This window comes from Chamaea fasciata, unplaced genomic scaffold (genome assembly GCF_029207755.1).
Source record: "Chamaea fasciata isolate MVZ Bird 193981 ecotype frontalis unplaced genomic scaffold, bChaFas1.0.hap1 SCAF_1, whole genome shotgun sequence".
Lineage (NCBI taxonomy): Eukaryota > Metazoa > Chordata > Aves > Passeriformes > Sylviidae > Chamaea > Chamaea fasciata.
In genome coordinates this window covers 137534081-137552408 of record NW_027094086.1, presented here as the reverse complement: position 1 = coordinate 137552408, position 18328 = coordinate 137534081, and the positions used below count along the sequence as shown (strand labels likewise).

The 18328-nt window shown below is 39.7% G+C and overlaps 1 protein-coding gene across 2 annotated transcripts in view; it reads left to right on the top strand.

Annotated features, from left to right (window-relative positions):
* MPP7 (MAGUK p55 scaffold protein 7) overlaps window positions 1-4509 on the top strand; it is a 148791-nt gene extending 144282 nt beyond the window's left edge. The window contains exons 18-19 of one of the 2 annotated variants that reach the window (XM_066199535.1): window positions 1342-1472; window positions 3412-4509. In XM_066199535.1, the coding sequence (XP_066055632.1) occupies window positions 1342-1472; window positions 3412-3544 (264 nt within the window). In that variant the 3' untranslated portion in view covers window positions 3545-4509. Of the gene's footprint in view, window positions 1-1341 lie in introns of both variants that reach the window. The other variant, XM_066199543.1, reaches the window with a different exon arrangement.
* The last annotated feature ends 13819 nt before the right edge of the window (window positions 4510-18328 follow it).

The following is an 18328-nucleotide window of genomic DNA, read 5'->3' as shown; positions in this document are numbered from 1 at the left end:
TGTTGTAGCAGATTACCTTGAAAATAAAGATGATCACTGGTTCTCATTGACAGCGCCTGTCAGGGCTTACACGAGCATCTTGCTGTTTCTCAACCTCTCTCACGTTACACATTTACTGTGGTGTTTTCGTTGTTTGATATGCTCATGGGTATTTACAGTTTCCATGGTCCTTTGACTTTATGTCATTAAAGAACCCCCACAGTGTAAGCATCTTTATGAGACATAATGCTGTGGATTTCCTTTAAAAAAATTGTACCTGGCCTTAGTTTCTGTTCAAATATAAGAATGTATTTGTTTTATCAACTGTATTAAGGGGTCTAAATTTAGAGGAAAATGCAAATATAAAGAACTAATTGAAAAAATAAATGCTACTTTAATAAAAAGTCCATATTTGTGGATAAGAGAAATAAAGGAGTTTTTAAATGTTACAGGAAAATGAACATTGTAAGAAAGAGGAAGAGATATCCAAGCAAGGAGCAAATGCTGGTTTTTGTCAATAGTCAGAAAAAAATTTAGATTAACCAATATCAACGTACTTGCTTCCTTGTAATATAATGAAATCATATTTTATTTGAATCTACAGCAAAGTTGATCATCATTAGACTGTTTATCCGTATTTTTCCTTATTCAGGTGTTACTGAGATTTTTTAGGTTTTGTTCCAAAGTGAGTCACAGATATAATCACAGACTGTATCTGTGTAGAATGTACATTTTGGAATAGTTTGGAAATTACATTCTGTAAGAAAATGTTTATTTGTGGTATAAAAAAGTAAGAGGAGTTTGTTCTTAAGAGCAACCTTCAGGCCATTGCTTAGTTAGGACAGGTTTCATTTCTCAAAGTCATCTAAACAAATTACTAAGATTTGTTCCCTCCCCAAACATAAAGAGAAATCCACTAAGCCAGATCGAACAAGGCATAGAGTGATGACTCCTACATAGCTCTTAAAAGAAAAAGGGATGTGCTGTAATTCATGGTGTGCTAATAGCAAGCTGAGATTCGCATAATGAAACTTTAAATGTATCATCAAAGTAAACAGCTAGAAACATTTTCCAATGGTGCTGCTAACAGAAAATGTCTCTGTAATTACCATGCAGTGACTAATTGTGTCACTACAAAGGGAGAGATGAAAGAATTGCCTGTTGAGCTGAGTCAACTCATCAGAATACTCTCTGAGATCACTTGTAATGGTAATGTCTATTATTTTTTTAATTGGAAGTACAGTTTCCGTCTCCTGATGAGATAAGAAATAAGCAATTAGGCCATGTTTATTACAGAAAGAGTTTATGCAGCGTTGCTATGGGCTGGCTCTGCACTGATCTTTATTGCACTGCTCTTACTAGGAAGAAGATTTTCATGAAATGATTAAATCTGCCCATGTGATGGAGAGCCAGTATGGCCACCTTTTTGACAAGGTGATAGTCAACGATGACCTCGCTACAGCTTACAGTGAGCTGAAAACAACTTTTGACAGGTTGGAGACCGAGACCTTCTGGGTTCCTGTCAGCTGGCTACACTCATAGTAACGTTTTAAATAGACAAAACCTCTGCTGTTGTATCAGCATCTAAACCTTGGGCATGGTTAGGCTTTACTCGATGGCTGTTTTCTTGGGAGGAGGGTTTTTAACTCTGCTAGGCAGCAGATATACTCTTCACGCACTTGGAACTGGTCTTGTTTTCCTGTGTCTTCAATTCTGCTGCCTATGGTTTGAGGCAGAACAGTCAGATTAAACCAGAGATTTACTGTGCTCTGTAAAGTGAGCTAATACTAGTACAGCAGAACTGCCAAACACCTCTTTATCATCATCTGTGTGTTTCCAAGGTGAGTGTTTTTTAGCACAGAGTTTGCAGAAGATACAAATTGATGCAGTAGATCAGCACTTCAGTGGTTTTAAGCATAACTGTTCCATAAATGAGCACATCAGCACTTGGAAGTTATTGCCCTTTAAGTGCTGGAAAGAACTGAAACAGGCAAAAGTGACCAACATTTATATGAGGAAGACAACATATTTTTAATTATGTATCAGTGTATTTTTACTTTTCTAGATGTGAACACTGTCTTACATGTACAGACTAATTTAAGTATTCTTTTGCAATTACATAATCATGGAAAGAAAGATATATTCAGTGGCTTAATAGTGAAACACTCAGCTGGGAGCATGCATGGATTGAAAATACTTTCATGCATGCTCTGTGGCACAACAAAGAAAAGTCATGGGAATAATTATTTAAATAGGAAAAAATGTGAGTCAATGTGTATATAACTTCAAAGTCTTTGGGATTAAACTTCTGTAAAATCAGTGGCAAAGGGATATGAATAGCAATAGAGTAGAGACTATTTTTCCCCCCTTTAAATTGATTTTAAATATTTTTGGCACACTTTATAACAATTTTCCCATCCGAAATTTTCAAAGAGTGAGGAAACCTTGGACATCTGAGAAGCAGTTTAAAGAGATTAATTCTTTTTATTGTTGAGTATGTAATGATACTTTTTAGTAGTATAACATGTATTTTGTCTCCACTCAAAAATAAATTAATGGTGTAGAGTTCACTGTAAGAAACATCCTTGTCACTGGTCAGACAGTTGGAAACCCTGTTGTAAGATTTGATGTGTCAGTGTAAGCAAATGTATATTAGATGATGTATTTTTAATATAGATAATTTGGTATTTTTCTTTACTTACTACTGATATGCAGGAAATGAGTACAGATGTAAAGACCAAGTAACACCTGTGTGTTGTGTTGTGAATATGTCTTGTAAGTACAGAATGTGTATAGGAACTTGCTGACTTCAGATCATCCCATCTGTGGCATTCAAACAAGAAACCATTCTTTCATGTTAATCTGTAAAGAGAATATAGCTCTCCTGTTTAAAGAAAAAAGAATTTAGTGAAACTTTATATATTTATGAAAGGGTTGAAAAGGGATGTTACGTTTTTAAATTCCTTGTCAATGTGATCATTTATTAAAGAGATTACTAAGTCTGTAATTGGAAACGGTTTCTGTAAATGGAGCTCAACATTCCATGTAAATATTTTATTTCAGTTCGTATGCTGATAAAGCCATGAGGTTTTGCAGTTTTATTCTAAATGTGTATTTAATGTGTGGGCCAATGCATTTAGCTTAGAGTCTTATAAAACAAGCGAAATGCAAGAAACAACAGCAAAATCCCTGGGAGTCTGGAAATGTTTATGCAAGAGTTACAGATGTACTGAGTCCCAGTATGGATACATGCTCTTCTTGAACAGCTCTACTGTAACTTCTGTCAAACTTCACCATTTTCCTGGTGGACTTAAACATTTTTTGTAACATAAATAGGAATTTGTTGATTAAATTAATTGCATAGAGATTATCTGAGTTGAGAAAACATTTTCTATTTTTTTTTTAATTACTGAAAATCAAACTATTTTTCAGGGGATATGGAATTCAGTGGGTCAGTTTGCCTGCGAGATGCCAAGTGCCTTCACCATCTCTTGAAATGGAGAGGACACTCAACATCTCTCAGGATCTGGTCAATTCTAACTGGAGGGGCTTTAGTCTTCACTAAAACGCTATAAACATTGCTTCTAACCTGGGCTGTCTTGGAACACTGGGGTACTGTCACGCTTGCATAAGGGACCTGCTTTTGTCTTTGTGAAGTAGATGCTAGAATAATCCGCGAACTCCCTGGTAGAGACAGTTCTGGCTGTCCTGCAGGCTGTTTTTCCTGTCTTTTTGAAATTAATTTAATTCCCATTCCTGGGTCGGTGTGGTCTGTGAAGCTCTTGTGCACAGCTCTGCTGTCCTGGGCAGCAGTAGGCAGTGTGGTGCTCTGCTGCCTTCCCAGAGACACTGACCCTCTGATCCATGGCACATCCTGGCAGGAGCCTCCCAGACCCATGGCTGCCTGCCCCATCCCTGAGCCAGGAGCTGACTGCTGAACAGTAACACCTGCATAAGAAAGGGAACCTCAGAAATACACATCCAACCAACAGAGTAAAACGTGCACAGTCTTGGACAAGTCAGAAATGCTTTTAATTATAGTACTAAGTTACTCTTTAAAAATCAACATTATTGCACTATTCAGCTTCAAAAGCTAAAAATCAAAGCCCTTCACGAGGCAAGCAGAGATGACAGTAGGTCTAGGCAGGAAAAATTCCGTTTCAACAGGACAGGAGCCTGCTTATCATGATGGATGCTGGGCCTGTGTGCTCAGCTGTTCTGGGATACCACGGGGAACAGCGGGCTGGATTGTTCCTTTGACTCCTAAGAATTTGGGAAGGAAGACAACTAAACATGTTTCCAATATTCCACATATTGAAGTTGTGCTGTGTGGGTTTTTAGAGAAATGTATGTTTTGACAGTCAAGTCCAGATGTTTTTATTGTGTTCTAGCTGTTTGCTGTAGTCAAACAAAGGGTAGTATTTTTTAATATTGTACCAAGCTCTATACTTGAATTCACCATCAGGTCTTTGGTTGATGTCCTACCTGAAATCTGATCTTACCTTCTTATGCAAAACAATAAATTATTGATATACCACTGAAGGTGTTTTTTGCTTTATTGTAAATTGCACCATAACGTATCATAGACTCAGAATGTTTTGCATGGGAAGGGACCTCAAAGCTCATCTCGTTTCAATCCCCTGGCATTGTCAGGAACACTTTCACTCGACCAGGTTGCTCTGAGCCCCATCCAGCCTGGCCTCAAACACTGCCAGGGATGGGCCATCCACAGAGTTTCTCGACCTGTTTCAGTGTCTTACATCCCAAACAGTAATGACTTTCTTCCTAATACCCAATCCTTCAGCTTAAAGCAATTCCCCTTTGTTCTACACTGACCTGTAAAAAGTCCCTCTCCAGCTCTCTTGTAGCCCCTTTAGGTACTGGAAGGTGCTGTAAGGTCTCCTCAGAGCCTTCTCTTCTCCAGGATGAACAAAATTACTTTAAAAGGTAAAATGCCTATGTAGTAAGTTATTTCATGGGACTCTATATTAACTTTAATGTTCCAGTTATCTTAAATGGAAAACCAAAGCACCCTAGAACAAGGATAACAACTCTTAATATTTCATTTTTGTTGCCAAACTCTTCTTCAGAAATGATATTTACCCTTTCCTGTAGCCCACCCCCTAAAAACCATTTTCTTTCTGAGGGGAAAAGCTTACATGAGTGGATCAAACTAAAATATCAGCTCGTCTGGGCTTGCAGAGTCTCAGAGTGTTATCTGAGTTGTTGACTCCAAGTGTTTCACCAGACACATAAACTTCTAGGCCACACACAAGTCCTGTGGGAGGTGGTGCTCATTTGTAAAACTCAAGGAAAGTATTGCTAGAACCCAGTCATTTTTTGCACTGTTATGCCTTTTCCCAGAAAAAAAAAGGTAGCCTAACACATACTAGGATTAGAGAGAAGGCTTTTAAGCACCTTCTGTTTTGTTTCAGTGCACTATTCTGCATTTCCCAATGTCCTTCAGTTCAGGTTCCTCCTGTGTGTGGAGAATATTTTCTTCTGTAAAGCCTATATTTAGCTTTTATAAGATTGTTTCAAAGGATGAATAGTTTCTTCAGAGATCTGAAGTTAAATTTATAATCTAGTCTGTTTTTGCTACTGCTCTCTACAGTCATTTCCCCCCAGGATTTCTGTGTATCAGCGCTTAAAGTCATTTGTACTTGAAATTTGCCCAGGACCCTTCTGCTCTCAGAGTCATTAAGTATTTATCATATATTACCATGATTTATGTATGATACCAAGCATTCAACAGAAAAATGTCTGAACACAAAATTAAAGGGCGACTGTAGGTGTATTTGTTGTTTAAGGATTGTGGTGCTGGATAACAGTTAAAGGTTTCAGCAGAAAAACAAAAAAACATTTGGAAACAGTTAAAGTCTGGTCTTAAGTCTTATGTTAAATGGCAGTACAAATGAGAGAATTTGGAGTTCTGGACAGCTGGAGACTTTTCCCCACTTGATATCTCTGTCTGAAATACAAGTTGGATATTTGGAAGACTCTATGGAATGATTTTACCTCCCTATAATAAAACACTATGGTATTTTCTATAACTGAAATCTAGCATTTGCACAAAGAGAGTAAATCTGTGATTATTGAGACTTTGTTTTGTTTCTGTTTCAGTTGTACACTTATGTCTGTTTAAACGAATGTTTAAGCACTCAGTGGCAAAAGCTGCCAGCTACACATTTCAATATGTGGAGAAAAATACCCTCAGAATTTCCAAGAGGGTTCAAATGGCTCAAACAGTATCTGAAAACTTGTTGATAAGAAATGAGAAAATTAGGTCACAATTTCTTTTCTAATTAGATCTCTTTTCAGTAGCTGTATTAATATTCAGAACTTGAATATGCTAAAAAAAACCCAGAAGGCATTTGATAATTTTTAAGTGAAATTTAGATTTGTGCTTTAACGAAGATATTACAGGCTTTCTGTGGGATTACACACAGGCCCATAAAAACCGTGGGTATGTGTTTTAAAGGGAGGGTCTGTGAGTATGGCAGAGATGAACTAAGAATATTACAAATGCAAGTACTACCCTGAAAATGCATCTTTGGTTTTGTAAATCACTGAACAGGAGGTCAGAGACCTGGCTGCAAATGTGCTGCGGTTTCTATTCCTTCCTTGGTAAATACAAATAAGCACCAGTAAATCTCCATTGGTAAACAAAGCTAAAATTGTCTAAATTGTGGAGCTGAAATGTAGTATTCAGAAGGAGGAATGCTCCAGATCCTGGTGATGCTGGCCAAAATGCTGCTTTACTTTCTTCTAACTTCATTAACTTTTGCAACAAGAGTACAGCAATCACAGCTCTAACTCAAAATTACCTAACTGTGTTTAGTCATTGAAAATTTCATTCTTTGTTTTCCTCTTCACCCTTGTACAGTTTCAATTTAGTAATTCAGTCATATAAGGAGGAGAAAAGGGACAATTGAAAAACAGACATCAAAAATTTGATACAAAGGCATTTTTTACCTATTTCCCAATGGACACAGGGGTGGTGTGTTCCTGAAACAGAAGTGAGGAGCTAGTGTTTTTTCCAGATGGAGAGCACCTGAACAGTGTTTTGTCCCATGAAAACAGAATTGCTCTGAGAGGTCCCTGTGGCCTGTTTGATGCGTGAGAGCAGCATATGGTAAAAAAGACCAGGAGCAATTGTAAATTTTATGCAGCCAGAGTTGGCTTCAGGGGTTCTTGTTTAAGGCAATGGTCACTGGCAGCAGTTCTGCTTGTTTTCTGTGTGACCTCTGGACATTTCCTTGTGCGTCCTCCTCTCCCTTTTCTAGACTTCCATTAGTGGCTTGTTTTTAAGTAACTACAGTTCCCTAAAATTGGTCTTGACCTGAGGCAGTGGCAATAGCCATGTTTCATGATCAAGGCTGACATTCGTGGTGGGGCAGTTCCCCAGATGTGAGCATGGGTTGAGACCACTCCACAGAGCTTTGCATGCCCTGTGTGGTTTATACTTCTCCACTAAATGTACTTTGATGCAGCTTCTGGAGCCCTACCCCCAGAACCAGGCTGGCCTGTGTTAGGCACCAAATGAACGTGGAACAAAGACGTAGTCACAGGTTCAAAGGAGCTCACTAAAAGAAGTGGGAGAGATGGCAGAGCAGCGGGAAGGTGCAAGGAGATGCACTGGGCACAGCTCTTCCTACCAGCTAGCACAGAGGCAGTGCTGGCCTAAGGGCGCTGTCAGATCTAGCATTCAGCATCTCACAGAAGGATCAGGTGGTTGGAGCTCCCTGGCAGGGCTTCATCTCATGCTGGGCAGTGCCCAGGCACAGCTGGGGGCTCGCAGAAGCCTGGCCCTGGCAGCCGTGCAGCCAGCTTGGCTACAGGAGGGAATCAGCTGTGTATGAGCTGTGCTCTGCCTCCTACCTGCAGAGCCAAAACAGCAGGGCTGGTCCTGGCCCATTTCCCTGTCCAGTGCCAACGGAAGCAGGAATGCTCAAAGTCCCGTGTGCAGTCCTGGCCACTACTGACTGTAAGGCACAAAAGGAGTTTTCTTGTTTGGTTGTGTTTTTTTCGTTGTTGTTGCTGAAAACTGGCTTGAAAGCTTTGTTATTATTGGTGCTATCTGGACAGTACAATGGAGCAGTCTCACTTATTGGCCCTGCTGGGTTATTATTCCAGATGTTTTTCTTTACAAAGCTGTTAAGCAGGAAGTAGAACCAAAACCAAAGATTGATTTGAACCACTGTTTTGTCAAAAACCAGAACTGAACCTGAATTATTGTCTTCTCTTGACTTCATTGAATTCAGATCATCATTGGCCACAGCTGGATTCAACCCCAGCTCAAACCACACTGAAAAAAGCACAGAACCTGACCACACTTTTGAGTAGGTGAGACTTTGGAGGCCAAGAGCCTTCATCTTGTCATGGGTGCAGCTGATATTACCATCAAGCCAACAGCAGCTTTTACTGAGCGTGTGTGCATATGTACATATCGTTATGTGTTTATCAAGTGTTTTAGTGTATACCAGTTTAATGAAAAACACAGATTTATATTGCATAATTGGAAGATTAAGGGCAGACTAAAGAAAGAAGTTTACTTATACCAATTTTAGCAAATGCATGTATAGTTTTACTCTAGTAGGACTCACACATCTCAGGAAACTTAGAATTTTACATTTCATATATACTGGCTTGCCCCTATTTTCTGGAAGTCAAAAGAGCTTGATTGAATGCAGACTATGAACTTGTTCACTACAAATGTAGTTAAACGTGAAATCTTGTGGGATTATCTTAATTATTCCTTAAATAAAAAAGCTACTTTGTACACAGACTACAATTTTGTGCTTGCCAGATAAAGAAATGTAAACCTGTCCAGAGACACAGGAATTTGTCTGTGGAGGAGTATCACTGGGCCAACTGTCTTGCCTTTTATGCAATATTGTGGTGTAAAACATCACTCCACTGGTTTCATTTTACAGCAAATAGTCTCTGTGGTGGTACCCTGTGGGAACTGAAGTATCAAATTCTATTTTCCCTTCAAAAATCCAACTCCATTTGTACCCTGCTCCTGACACCACGAGTGTCAGCCAGCATGTGGGCTCGGGGGATGCTGCGGCACAGGCAGGGGAGCTGCAGGGAAGCTGTTCCAAGCAAAGCAGGAGGTGCCACTCTTTGCCATGGGAGAGGCTGCCATAGGTAACACCACAGTGTTTGAAATGAGGGGTGGTATCCCTGATAAGATTACACAGTAACTAAGTAAATGAGGAAATTATTTTATTTTTCCATTTTTAATTTTCAGAGGATTATGTGACACTTCTAATTATCAGACATTATTACTCTGACTGCAAAGTCTCCTGTTTTTCTTTGGCTTCCCTACTGCCTCCTTGAAAGCAAAGCTTGCTGTAATTAAAGACTTTATTTGTTATATAAATGTAACCATAAAACATGTGGAGTTCCTATCTTCCAGAGCTACCAGACCAAGCAAATAAAGACAAAATTTTTGCAAGTGTTCTCAAGTGACCTATTCTGTTTAATCTCGTTTCCTTTCTTCCTAACCAGTCTTCTCAAAGAGCCTCTCCATCTCAGGGGCCAATAGTTTAACAAAGGCAGTGTGAAGCAGAGAGGAGAGGCTGGCCAGGAACTGCTGGAATGGAGAAGCTGGGACACTGCTGGACTCTGAACGCCGGCAAGTCTCCAAGTCTGCACAAAAATGAGCAACCTATGGGTGAAAACAGCATGGGAAGATGATGTGAGCAGCAAGGTGTCATTCACTCCCTCTTCAGTACAAGAAGGAGCCACCACCATCCCTGGGCCCTTCACTTACCCGCGCTTAGCAGGGAGCAGTTTTGTTACCCCCGTCAGGTCACACAGTCCAGTGTGTAGTTCTTGACTACCTCATGGCAGACTCTGCACGTGCTTCCCATTCACAGTGTCACTGAATGTAGGTCTTGACTTCGTGGTCTTCAGAAATCATCCTCTGAATGTGGTATTGAAACCTGCCTACACCTGAGAGTCTGTTCAGTCCAACAAGTCCCAAGATGGGTGTGGTTGAAGTGTCTGTGTATTGCTGACAAGGTGGTTGCACTTTAAATCCTGAGCCTCCTTCGCATTCAATTGCTTTGTGCCAGAGGGGTGGTGATGGCTGGTGTTAACTCTGCCACCAGTTGCAGAATGTGGTGCATTTATACATCTGGTGTTTGCTATTGTCCCTGCAACCACCTTGTGACACACTCATGCTCAGATTTTTTGCAGGAACTCCTGGGTCACTCCCAGGCACGCTAATTTGTCTGTCACAATGTGTAAGTGGAAGACACAAGAGGCCAGATTCTCTCTAAATCTGAGCGAGCTCTGCAGGGAGTCAGTGCTACTGCTCTGCTCCCCTCTCAGCTCCACTTACAGCAGTGGTTACTTGGCTTGGGCTCATGAGCTCATGTAAAATCCTTATGGATCCTCAGGGTTCCAGTGCTCAGGATTGATGATTCTTTCTTCTCTTTTAGCATCTTGTGAATAACTTAGAATTTTTTCATGCTAATGCAACTCCCTCTCTTCCTGGTAAATTGCCTCATTTTGTGCTATTGGAAAGTGCTTAGTCTGGATTGCTTCACTATGAGTACCTAATGGCTGCCGCTGCTTTCTCTATCATGTGCTTGGGACAAGGGTGAAATACCAGCAAGAGCTGACACTACTTCAGTCCCTAAAGGAGCAATAGTAGGAACTCCTCCTGTAGTTAGCCTCAAATGACTTTCATCTGTACCACTAGCACCCAGGATTGCTCCTGCAGTTTAACAGCATGGCACAGATGAGATGGCAGTGGATGACAATAAACATGCAGTGCTAGTGAAGTTAGAAAAGTTTCATCTTTATTTTAACAGTATCAGAGTTTTACCTCTTGTCTTTATGTGCCTGGGAAATCAAGAATGCCTTTGCTCTCAAGACCTTGTAATCTAATGCCAGGTCTTGCTGACTTTTACAGTTGAACCTTAGTGCCTTGTTTCATGTGTGGTCCCTTTGACTTCGGTACTCCTCTCACAATGGTGTTGGCAGCTCTTACTCTGGAACCAAGCTGATTACTTCTCTGAGCTCAGGGTCTGGCTTTGAGATAAGATGCAACCAGGAAAGATGATAAATATTTCAGCAAGTAATCAAATGTGTGAGAGCTGTCTGGTTATTATCTTTGGATTAGTATCTGAGATTAGTATCTGGGAGCAAACTTCAATGCAAATGCATCAGAGTCCCATCAAACGTTGTAGTAAATACGTGTGGCTGATAAATCTATTGAGTCTTTGTCTAAATTATTTAATGGAAATTGTGGGACTGTGTTAGATGGCCCGGCCCTTTGCTACTCAGCTGTTCTTTCAGCGTTTCATTTCTTTTACATCTACAGTGTGGTCATGATAAATCTTCTACACACTTTTAAGTAATTTCCCAAGTGCTCTCAAAATGGGGGCAGCAATTAATTGCTGTCACTTCAGGCAATTATTACTGAAATCTACTAAAAGTGTTTTGGAATAATTTACCTTAGTTAACCTTAAGCCTTGAAAGATTTTCTAGTGTTGCTCAGCAGCCTATAAGCTGCCAATTGTGCATTTGTACATTGGGAGCTGTGGCAAGTTCACAAACCCTGTCAAGTGAGCTCTGTCTGCTTTACTGATTCCAGCTCAAGCAAAGGCACAGCACTGTACAGCTCAACTTGTAAATGGCGTATCTTGGGGGCTTTTGTTATTAGATTTCTGCGTAATACTTTCCAAACTCTACTTTATTGTATCTTGCAGTTAAAAAACCACCTGGATATTCCTTTTCAATTTTTTTTTTTTTAGACTATCTCTAAGCCTTGCATGTTTTTGTAATGTGTAAGACAGACTCCGAGGCTTCAGAAGACTTGTGCAGCTGGTAGCTTTTTGATGATTTCATTTCACAATTCTTTGGAAATAAATGTGGGTACTAATGAGAACAATGAGTAAAATGTCAGTTGTACAAAATATAAGTGATCTTTTCTGGAAAAATACAAGCGCTTCTGTCAGTACAGTTACACCTGTGCATCGTTCTAGTTTAGAGTAGCAGAGTAAAAAAAGTAAAGTCTGATGGATGTATGGTAAGGACACAAATGTTTTGATCCAATGAAACATCATAAATTGTTGATATTAGAATTTTTAGTGAATGTTTTAAGGATTGGGAGATGGGGTTATGTCCAGGTGTCCTTTGAACCCTGTGAGGTGATTAAAATGAACAGTATAAAGCTGAAGCGACAGTATGGAGATAAATTATTACATTATCACATACATGGAGATAAATACATGGGATGTGGATTTACAAAAGAGGAACAGCAAGTTCATGGGAATAGCAAGACTGCCATGCATGGGAAATAGGGGAAATGAACATTTACAACTTTCTCCAAGTGGGAAAACTGGTTGTGGGGAATCTCTTTAAATATCTTCCTTCACGGGAAGTAAAATCTTATTTATTCATCTCAAGTAAAATATTCATTGCTCTGCTAGAAGAAAAATGAGAGCCATGATGAGTTGAAAGAGTATAGCCAGTTACAATCAGCATCTAAGGTCTTCATGAAGCAGTGAAATAGTGCTAGAAAGGGGTAATCACATTTTTAAATTAATACGAAATGCTACACTTTCACTGTACAGCCTGGGTTTTAGAATGTCAAGAAAGTATTTGACATTTACAAGAGACTGCAGGCAGTAATACAAATCATTTTTATCCATTTATGCATTTTAACCACCATGCTGAGTGAATTGTTGGCTCTGTGCAATTAGTCTCTTTGCTTGACAGTACAACCATGGATTTTCACGAATTCTGTTAATAATGCAAGGTGGAAGCTCTGTTCTCCAAGTCTGCTATTTTGCCTCTAGAAAAACATTTAATTTCTTACAAACCTGATATAAATAGGCCAGCTGACAAGTATCCCAAAAGAACAGAATATGCTTGAAATAGCAAGATTCGAACTGACATATTTTTGGCAAAAGAAAAAAAAAAGTTATACAAGCTGTATTTGTCTGAAAAAATTAAAAATAGGAGCCTTTGTCATATATGGCAAGAGAGGCCAGGTTGAGTCATGATTGATGTCACTTGCAAGAATACTTTAAGCTTAGAAAATGACATCAGAATCATCAGAATTTGGTGAGATTTAGAGCAGTTCCTGAAGCCAGGGTGCTGGGGATTCGGGAAGATACTTTGTGGATGATACACAGCACATTGCCAGACATCATTTGAACAGAAGCCAGGAGTTATGGTACTTTCAGATTACATTTCTGAATGATGGGTATAATTTGTTTTAATAACATTCATTTTAAGTTAAATGCATGTTTTCAGTTTTTTACATTTAGTGCAGCCCCCCATTTCAGGCTGGCAGAGCAGTCTGTCACTGCCTGACCTCTCCCCTTACTCACTTACATGACAAGTTTCCAAGAGCAGTCAGGAGTGCTTTCTTTATTACCCCGAGTCTGCAAATACAGCAGGATCTCTTTCCATTTACTCTTCTCCAGTTTTAGTGCTCAATTCCTGCTGACTTTACTACTGACCATTTATAAGTCAGACTGTAACAGTACATATGTATGTTAGAAGTATTTCTTTTAGCTCCCAGGCTAAAACTAGACTTTGTCTGTCTGTCTGCTACTGCTGTTGTTAAAATGAAAGTTACAAAACAGAAAAGGTGCTTGGATTTCGCTTTATTAAAGATAACCAATAAATCATGAGGAGCCCAGGTCACAGAGAGGCTGAGCAGAGCTTTTGCTGTGCAGAGTAGCAAACCTCTCAGGAATAGTTTTCTACATATCTCCTTTGGTTTGCCACATACAGCAAGTCTTTGCTCCTTAGAATAATTTTAATTTGAAAATCAGAATATTTAAGCTAATTACACAATGCTACTTCTCATCTGGCTAGGTCTGTTTTGCTTAGGAATAGCTTTTAAACATGAAGAGAAGGTAAACTGCAAATCACGTTTCTAAGCAGACTTGTACCTGCATTTAGCAGCAGCATGTTTTGTTCCTAAAAATGATAGATATTAGTAAAAAAGAGAGTTGTACAGTTGCTTGGCTGCATGCCTTTCACAACATGCATAATCAGTTTTCATAACTAAAATGAGTTCATTCCAGGAAAATAAAAAGTTCATCCTGCAAGCAGCTCCGTGGGTGAGGCGTGTGTGTGAGCTAAGAACCACCGTTATCTGCCGTTTAGATTTGCACGTTGTGCTCGTTCCTGTTCTGTTTGAAGAGCCAAGTGGTGGATGAATTATTCCTGGTATTCCTGACTTTTACTTCAAGCCAATAAACACCTGTGTGCGACTGGTCTGCCAGAGCCATTCCATGAAACATCTGGGCATGCTCCAGCCCTGGGGCTACTGGCGTTCAAAACAGTTTTCCCTGATCCTACCGCTCACTGCAGCTGCAGTCGGGCCTGATTACACGCAGGAATTGGATCGGGAATCCCATCACTCTCATGTACCCAACTCTCCTGGTGGCAGAAGAGGCAGAAAAAAGCACAAGGTTTCTGGTGGATTATGCCAGTGGTGAGGCAGAGGGAACTGTGTGTGATTCCTTTGAGCAGAGGGAATTTTCCGTGGCCTCCTGTGTTGTGTAGCACACAGAAAGGACCTGTGCTGGAGGATGAATCACACCATAGTAAAAGTGAATGTGCTCTGTACAACCTGTACTTTGTTGCAGCTGTTGGAAGGACACAGTGAATGAAGAAGACAACTGCAGAGAAGAGAACATGTTTTCATGATTAAGGCATGAGGGCAGCCCTGGGGAACCAAATCGTATCCCTGCCTTTGCCACAGATATCCTGTGTGATACGAGTCACTTTGCACACGTGGTTGTTAACCGTTTTTCGTGATGCTTGGTATGAAGGAGTGTAATTTGTAGAAGTGCCACTGCAAACTGTAGGCAGTGGGAGCTGTGCTGTGGTGAACACTGAGAAAACAGGCACCCTCCATCCCAACGAAGCAGGCAAGCCAAGTGGAGGCAGGGATTACAAAAATAAATCTTCGTGACCTCAGTTTCTGCGGCTGAAGAACAGCTTGAAGGGGTTTGTCCTTCTTAAACATGTCCTTTCCTCTACCTAAAATCAGAGCATATTTCTAGTTAAATACAAGTGCAGTATTTGTGAGCAATTACTGAGTTTCAGATGCATCTGTTAATCTGAGTAAAGTTACTGTTTAGCACTTGTCTATCCTTATCTTTATCTTTTTAAATGGAAATGTTATTGCATGACTGAGCAGTCACTGAAGACTGAAAAAATCTACAAATCCCTATTAAAGCAATGTTGTGAATACTTGTATGCTTTTACTGGCCATATGCGAAGTTAGAGATCAGTAACTTGTGTTTTCCCATAGTTTTAAGGTGCGAAAAGAAAAGCTTAATAATACAGCTAAAAGGAGTAAAAATACTACACTGTTCCATTGGTGAAAGTTGAAAAGGACAATAAGACACTTTATGGGAAGATACTTCTTTAAGTGAAGAGTTACTCTTCTGCTTACACACAAAATAAAGCCTGATGGTTTGTATTGTGGATCTAATGCATTCATTCCATTTTCATTACATGAAAAAATGGATTTTGTATGGATGCTACTCTTCTATCAAAAGGGCAAAGGCAAATGTGAAATGAAACAACAAGAACAAGAAAGCGTATAACTTCACAGATTTCTGTAGATTTTTGTCAGCTTAAATATTGTCATTCCTTGATGTTGTAATCCAGTGCCAAGGACAATTACAGTTTTCTCTTTAGGAGTACTATTTATTTTGTATAGTCACCATATTTTATTAGAAAATTCTTCTATTCCTCCCAATTAATCACAGATTTTTAGAACAATACATTTGGGAGTGCCTGTTCTATGTAACTGGAAGAGGTGTGCTCCATTCCACCAGAGGTGTTAGTTGCATAGGTGACTAGAAAATTACAGGATTATTTTTTACTTTAGTAATCAGAAACACTACATACTACATCCTTCTACTACTTCCATACTAGAGTGGAAACCCAGCTATTTTCTAAATTTTGTTTATTTGAGATGTAACTTATGTTTTTGTTGGAACACAGATTATACACTCAGGATGTACACAAGGCACTAAAAGTGGAATTCAGGCAATCCAAATCCACAAAAGTGATTCAGAAAACCTCTCCTTTACTGACCGTAAAATCTGAATTCACTTGGCTCCATTGTTTTGGTCTTGTCTGCTAAGTCCAAAGCTCACGTTTCTGTAAGTACATCAAACTCTCAATTTTTACTTTCAGCTTTTTTTAACCCCACTAAAAGACAAGTCTGGACTTGGTTCCTTGAGGCAGTCTAGGTGCCCTGAGCACACCTACCACTTACTGACACCACTGGCTGCTTACAGGATGGATCTCACTCATGTCCTGGGCTCATGGGTGCTTGGCAATTGCCCATGACCTTGTGCAGTTGTCCAGTAAAGTGGTGAGTTACAGAGGACCTGGGTTCCTGCATGCTTCAGAGTCCCTGCCTGACTGTGCAAAACTTCAGCCTATTTTATAGAAGGAAATCCCACTGGACAGGGACTGGGGGTCCATGAGGAGCCTTGGGAGAGTGCCTTAGAGCCCTACAGCCACACAGGCACCCCCAGGCTCCAAAAAGAAGTGGAGTTGTACAGAAACCCCTCCACACTCATCATTCCTGTTTGGCAGACTCAAAAGCTGAGTATGTGTCTGTGTGTGCAGTGCAGCGCAGCATGTTCACAGAATCTGAAAGCGGGAAAATGTTTTGAGATGTATTTGAATAGGGTCTGCTCTCAGTCTCAAACACAGCGTGTATAATCATCACCGAAAGTGGACACCACCAGATCATCCTTTACACTTACCAGTATAGCAGACATCAAGTATTTCTAATTACTGTATTCTACAGAGAATAAAGTAAAGCTGGGTTTAATCATAAAGTCTCAATAGAGTGAGATTGCAAACAGTTTGCCCCCCTGAAGATTCTACTCAATCCTTCCCCATGTGGAGTATTTAATTCCAGTTTTGCTTACTTTAAACTGAACGGAATTTTTGTACCAAATTAGGACAACTAAGTCCTTCCACGCAGAAAACTACTGAGCTCTCAGAATATTTTTCTGTCATGGTGCCAAACCATACAGTAATCATACTGAGGATATGGATGGAAGAAACGTTGCTCTGCACAGTAATTCCATATAGGAATCACTATTGATTACAGTGAGGCTACTTTATGGGTAGTGGTAAATCATGAGGTTTCTCTTGTAAGTGAGAACATTGATTTACATGAGTAATGCAAAGGCTCACACGTAAACTGAACTCAAACTTTAACTGTCAGCCGTAACACATCTATTTATACCACAGATCTGTGCTTAGCTACTTATATTTAATTACAATCAGTTGTGGTGCCTCCATTTTCTGTGTTTACCCAGAGAATCACATTTCTGAGGTCAAATGGAATGACAGTTACACTGTAGTTATTTGAAAACATGCTTAGTTGTACATTCTGCCTGTATTTGAATTTCTTCAGAAGAGAGGATGGGTATGATTCATCAATCCTTCCTTACATGAATAAAATTTCACACACATCAGTTTTAGTCAGGGCATATCTGTGCTGCACAGCACGGTGCTGTGGAGAGATACCCAGAGCAGCTCAAAAGGAGCCAGCTCGGGTAACTGGAAGCAGTTTAACCACATTGCTTAATGCTGCATACTGTCTAATTTACCCTGGTTTTTAGCAAAGTAAATTAGCTTTGACAAAGCACTGCACAAATAGGCTACCCTGCTCCCAGTCCGTGAACCAGCTTTGGCATTGATTTCTATGCCGGACTTACTGTGCAATACAGCACAGCACAGCTAGTAGTAGATGCAAAAGACTGCTTGCATAAAAATGTGCAGATTCAGATCCTCAAATTTTACTCTGCACTATTCATTTTAATGGCATAAAACATTTTTAATTCTTAAATGTCACTGCTTAAAATTCAGTGGTCTTACTGAACCAGAACATCAAAAGACTACAATAAATGAATAACTAAAGCGCATCAGTTTAAGCTTGCCATGGTCAAATATGCTTTTATTATTTAGTTTATTTATTTATTGACAGCAGTAGCAAACTGCTAATTGGTAGTAGATTTATTCAGACTCTTCAGCCTAATTTCTACTGACCTTTGGCATCCTTATTTCCAGTGTGAAAGGCTTTACCAAAATCCTAACAGATCACAAACTTTTCACACTGAAATCTCAGAAGAAAAATGCCATTAATAAAACTGAAGTATGTTTTAGAATGTCACAGGACATATATTTTTTAATAAAGATTCTGGAAAAATGAAATTTTATTGCCTGCTTTCTGACAGTACTGCTGATAGACTAAATCTTTCCTCCCATGAAATCAGTGACAGAAATCCATCAATGACAATGGGTGCAGATACTAAAGTCTCAC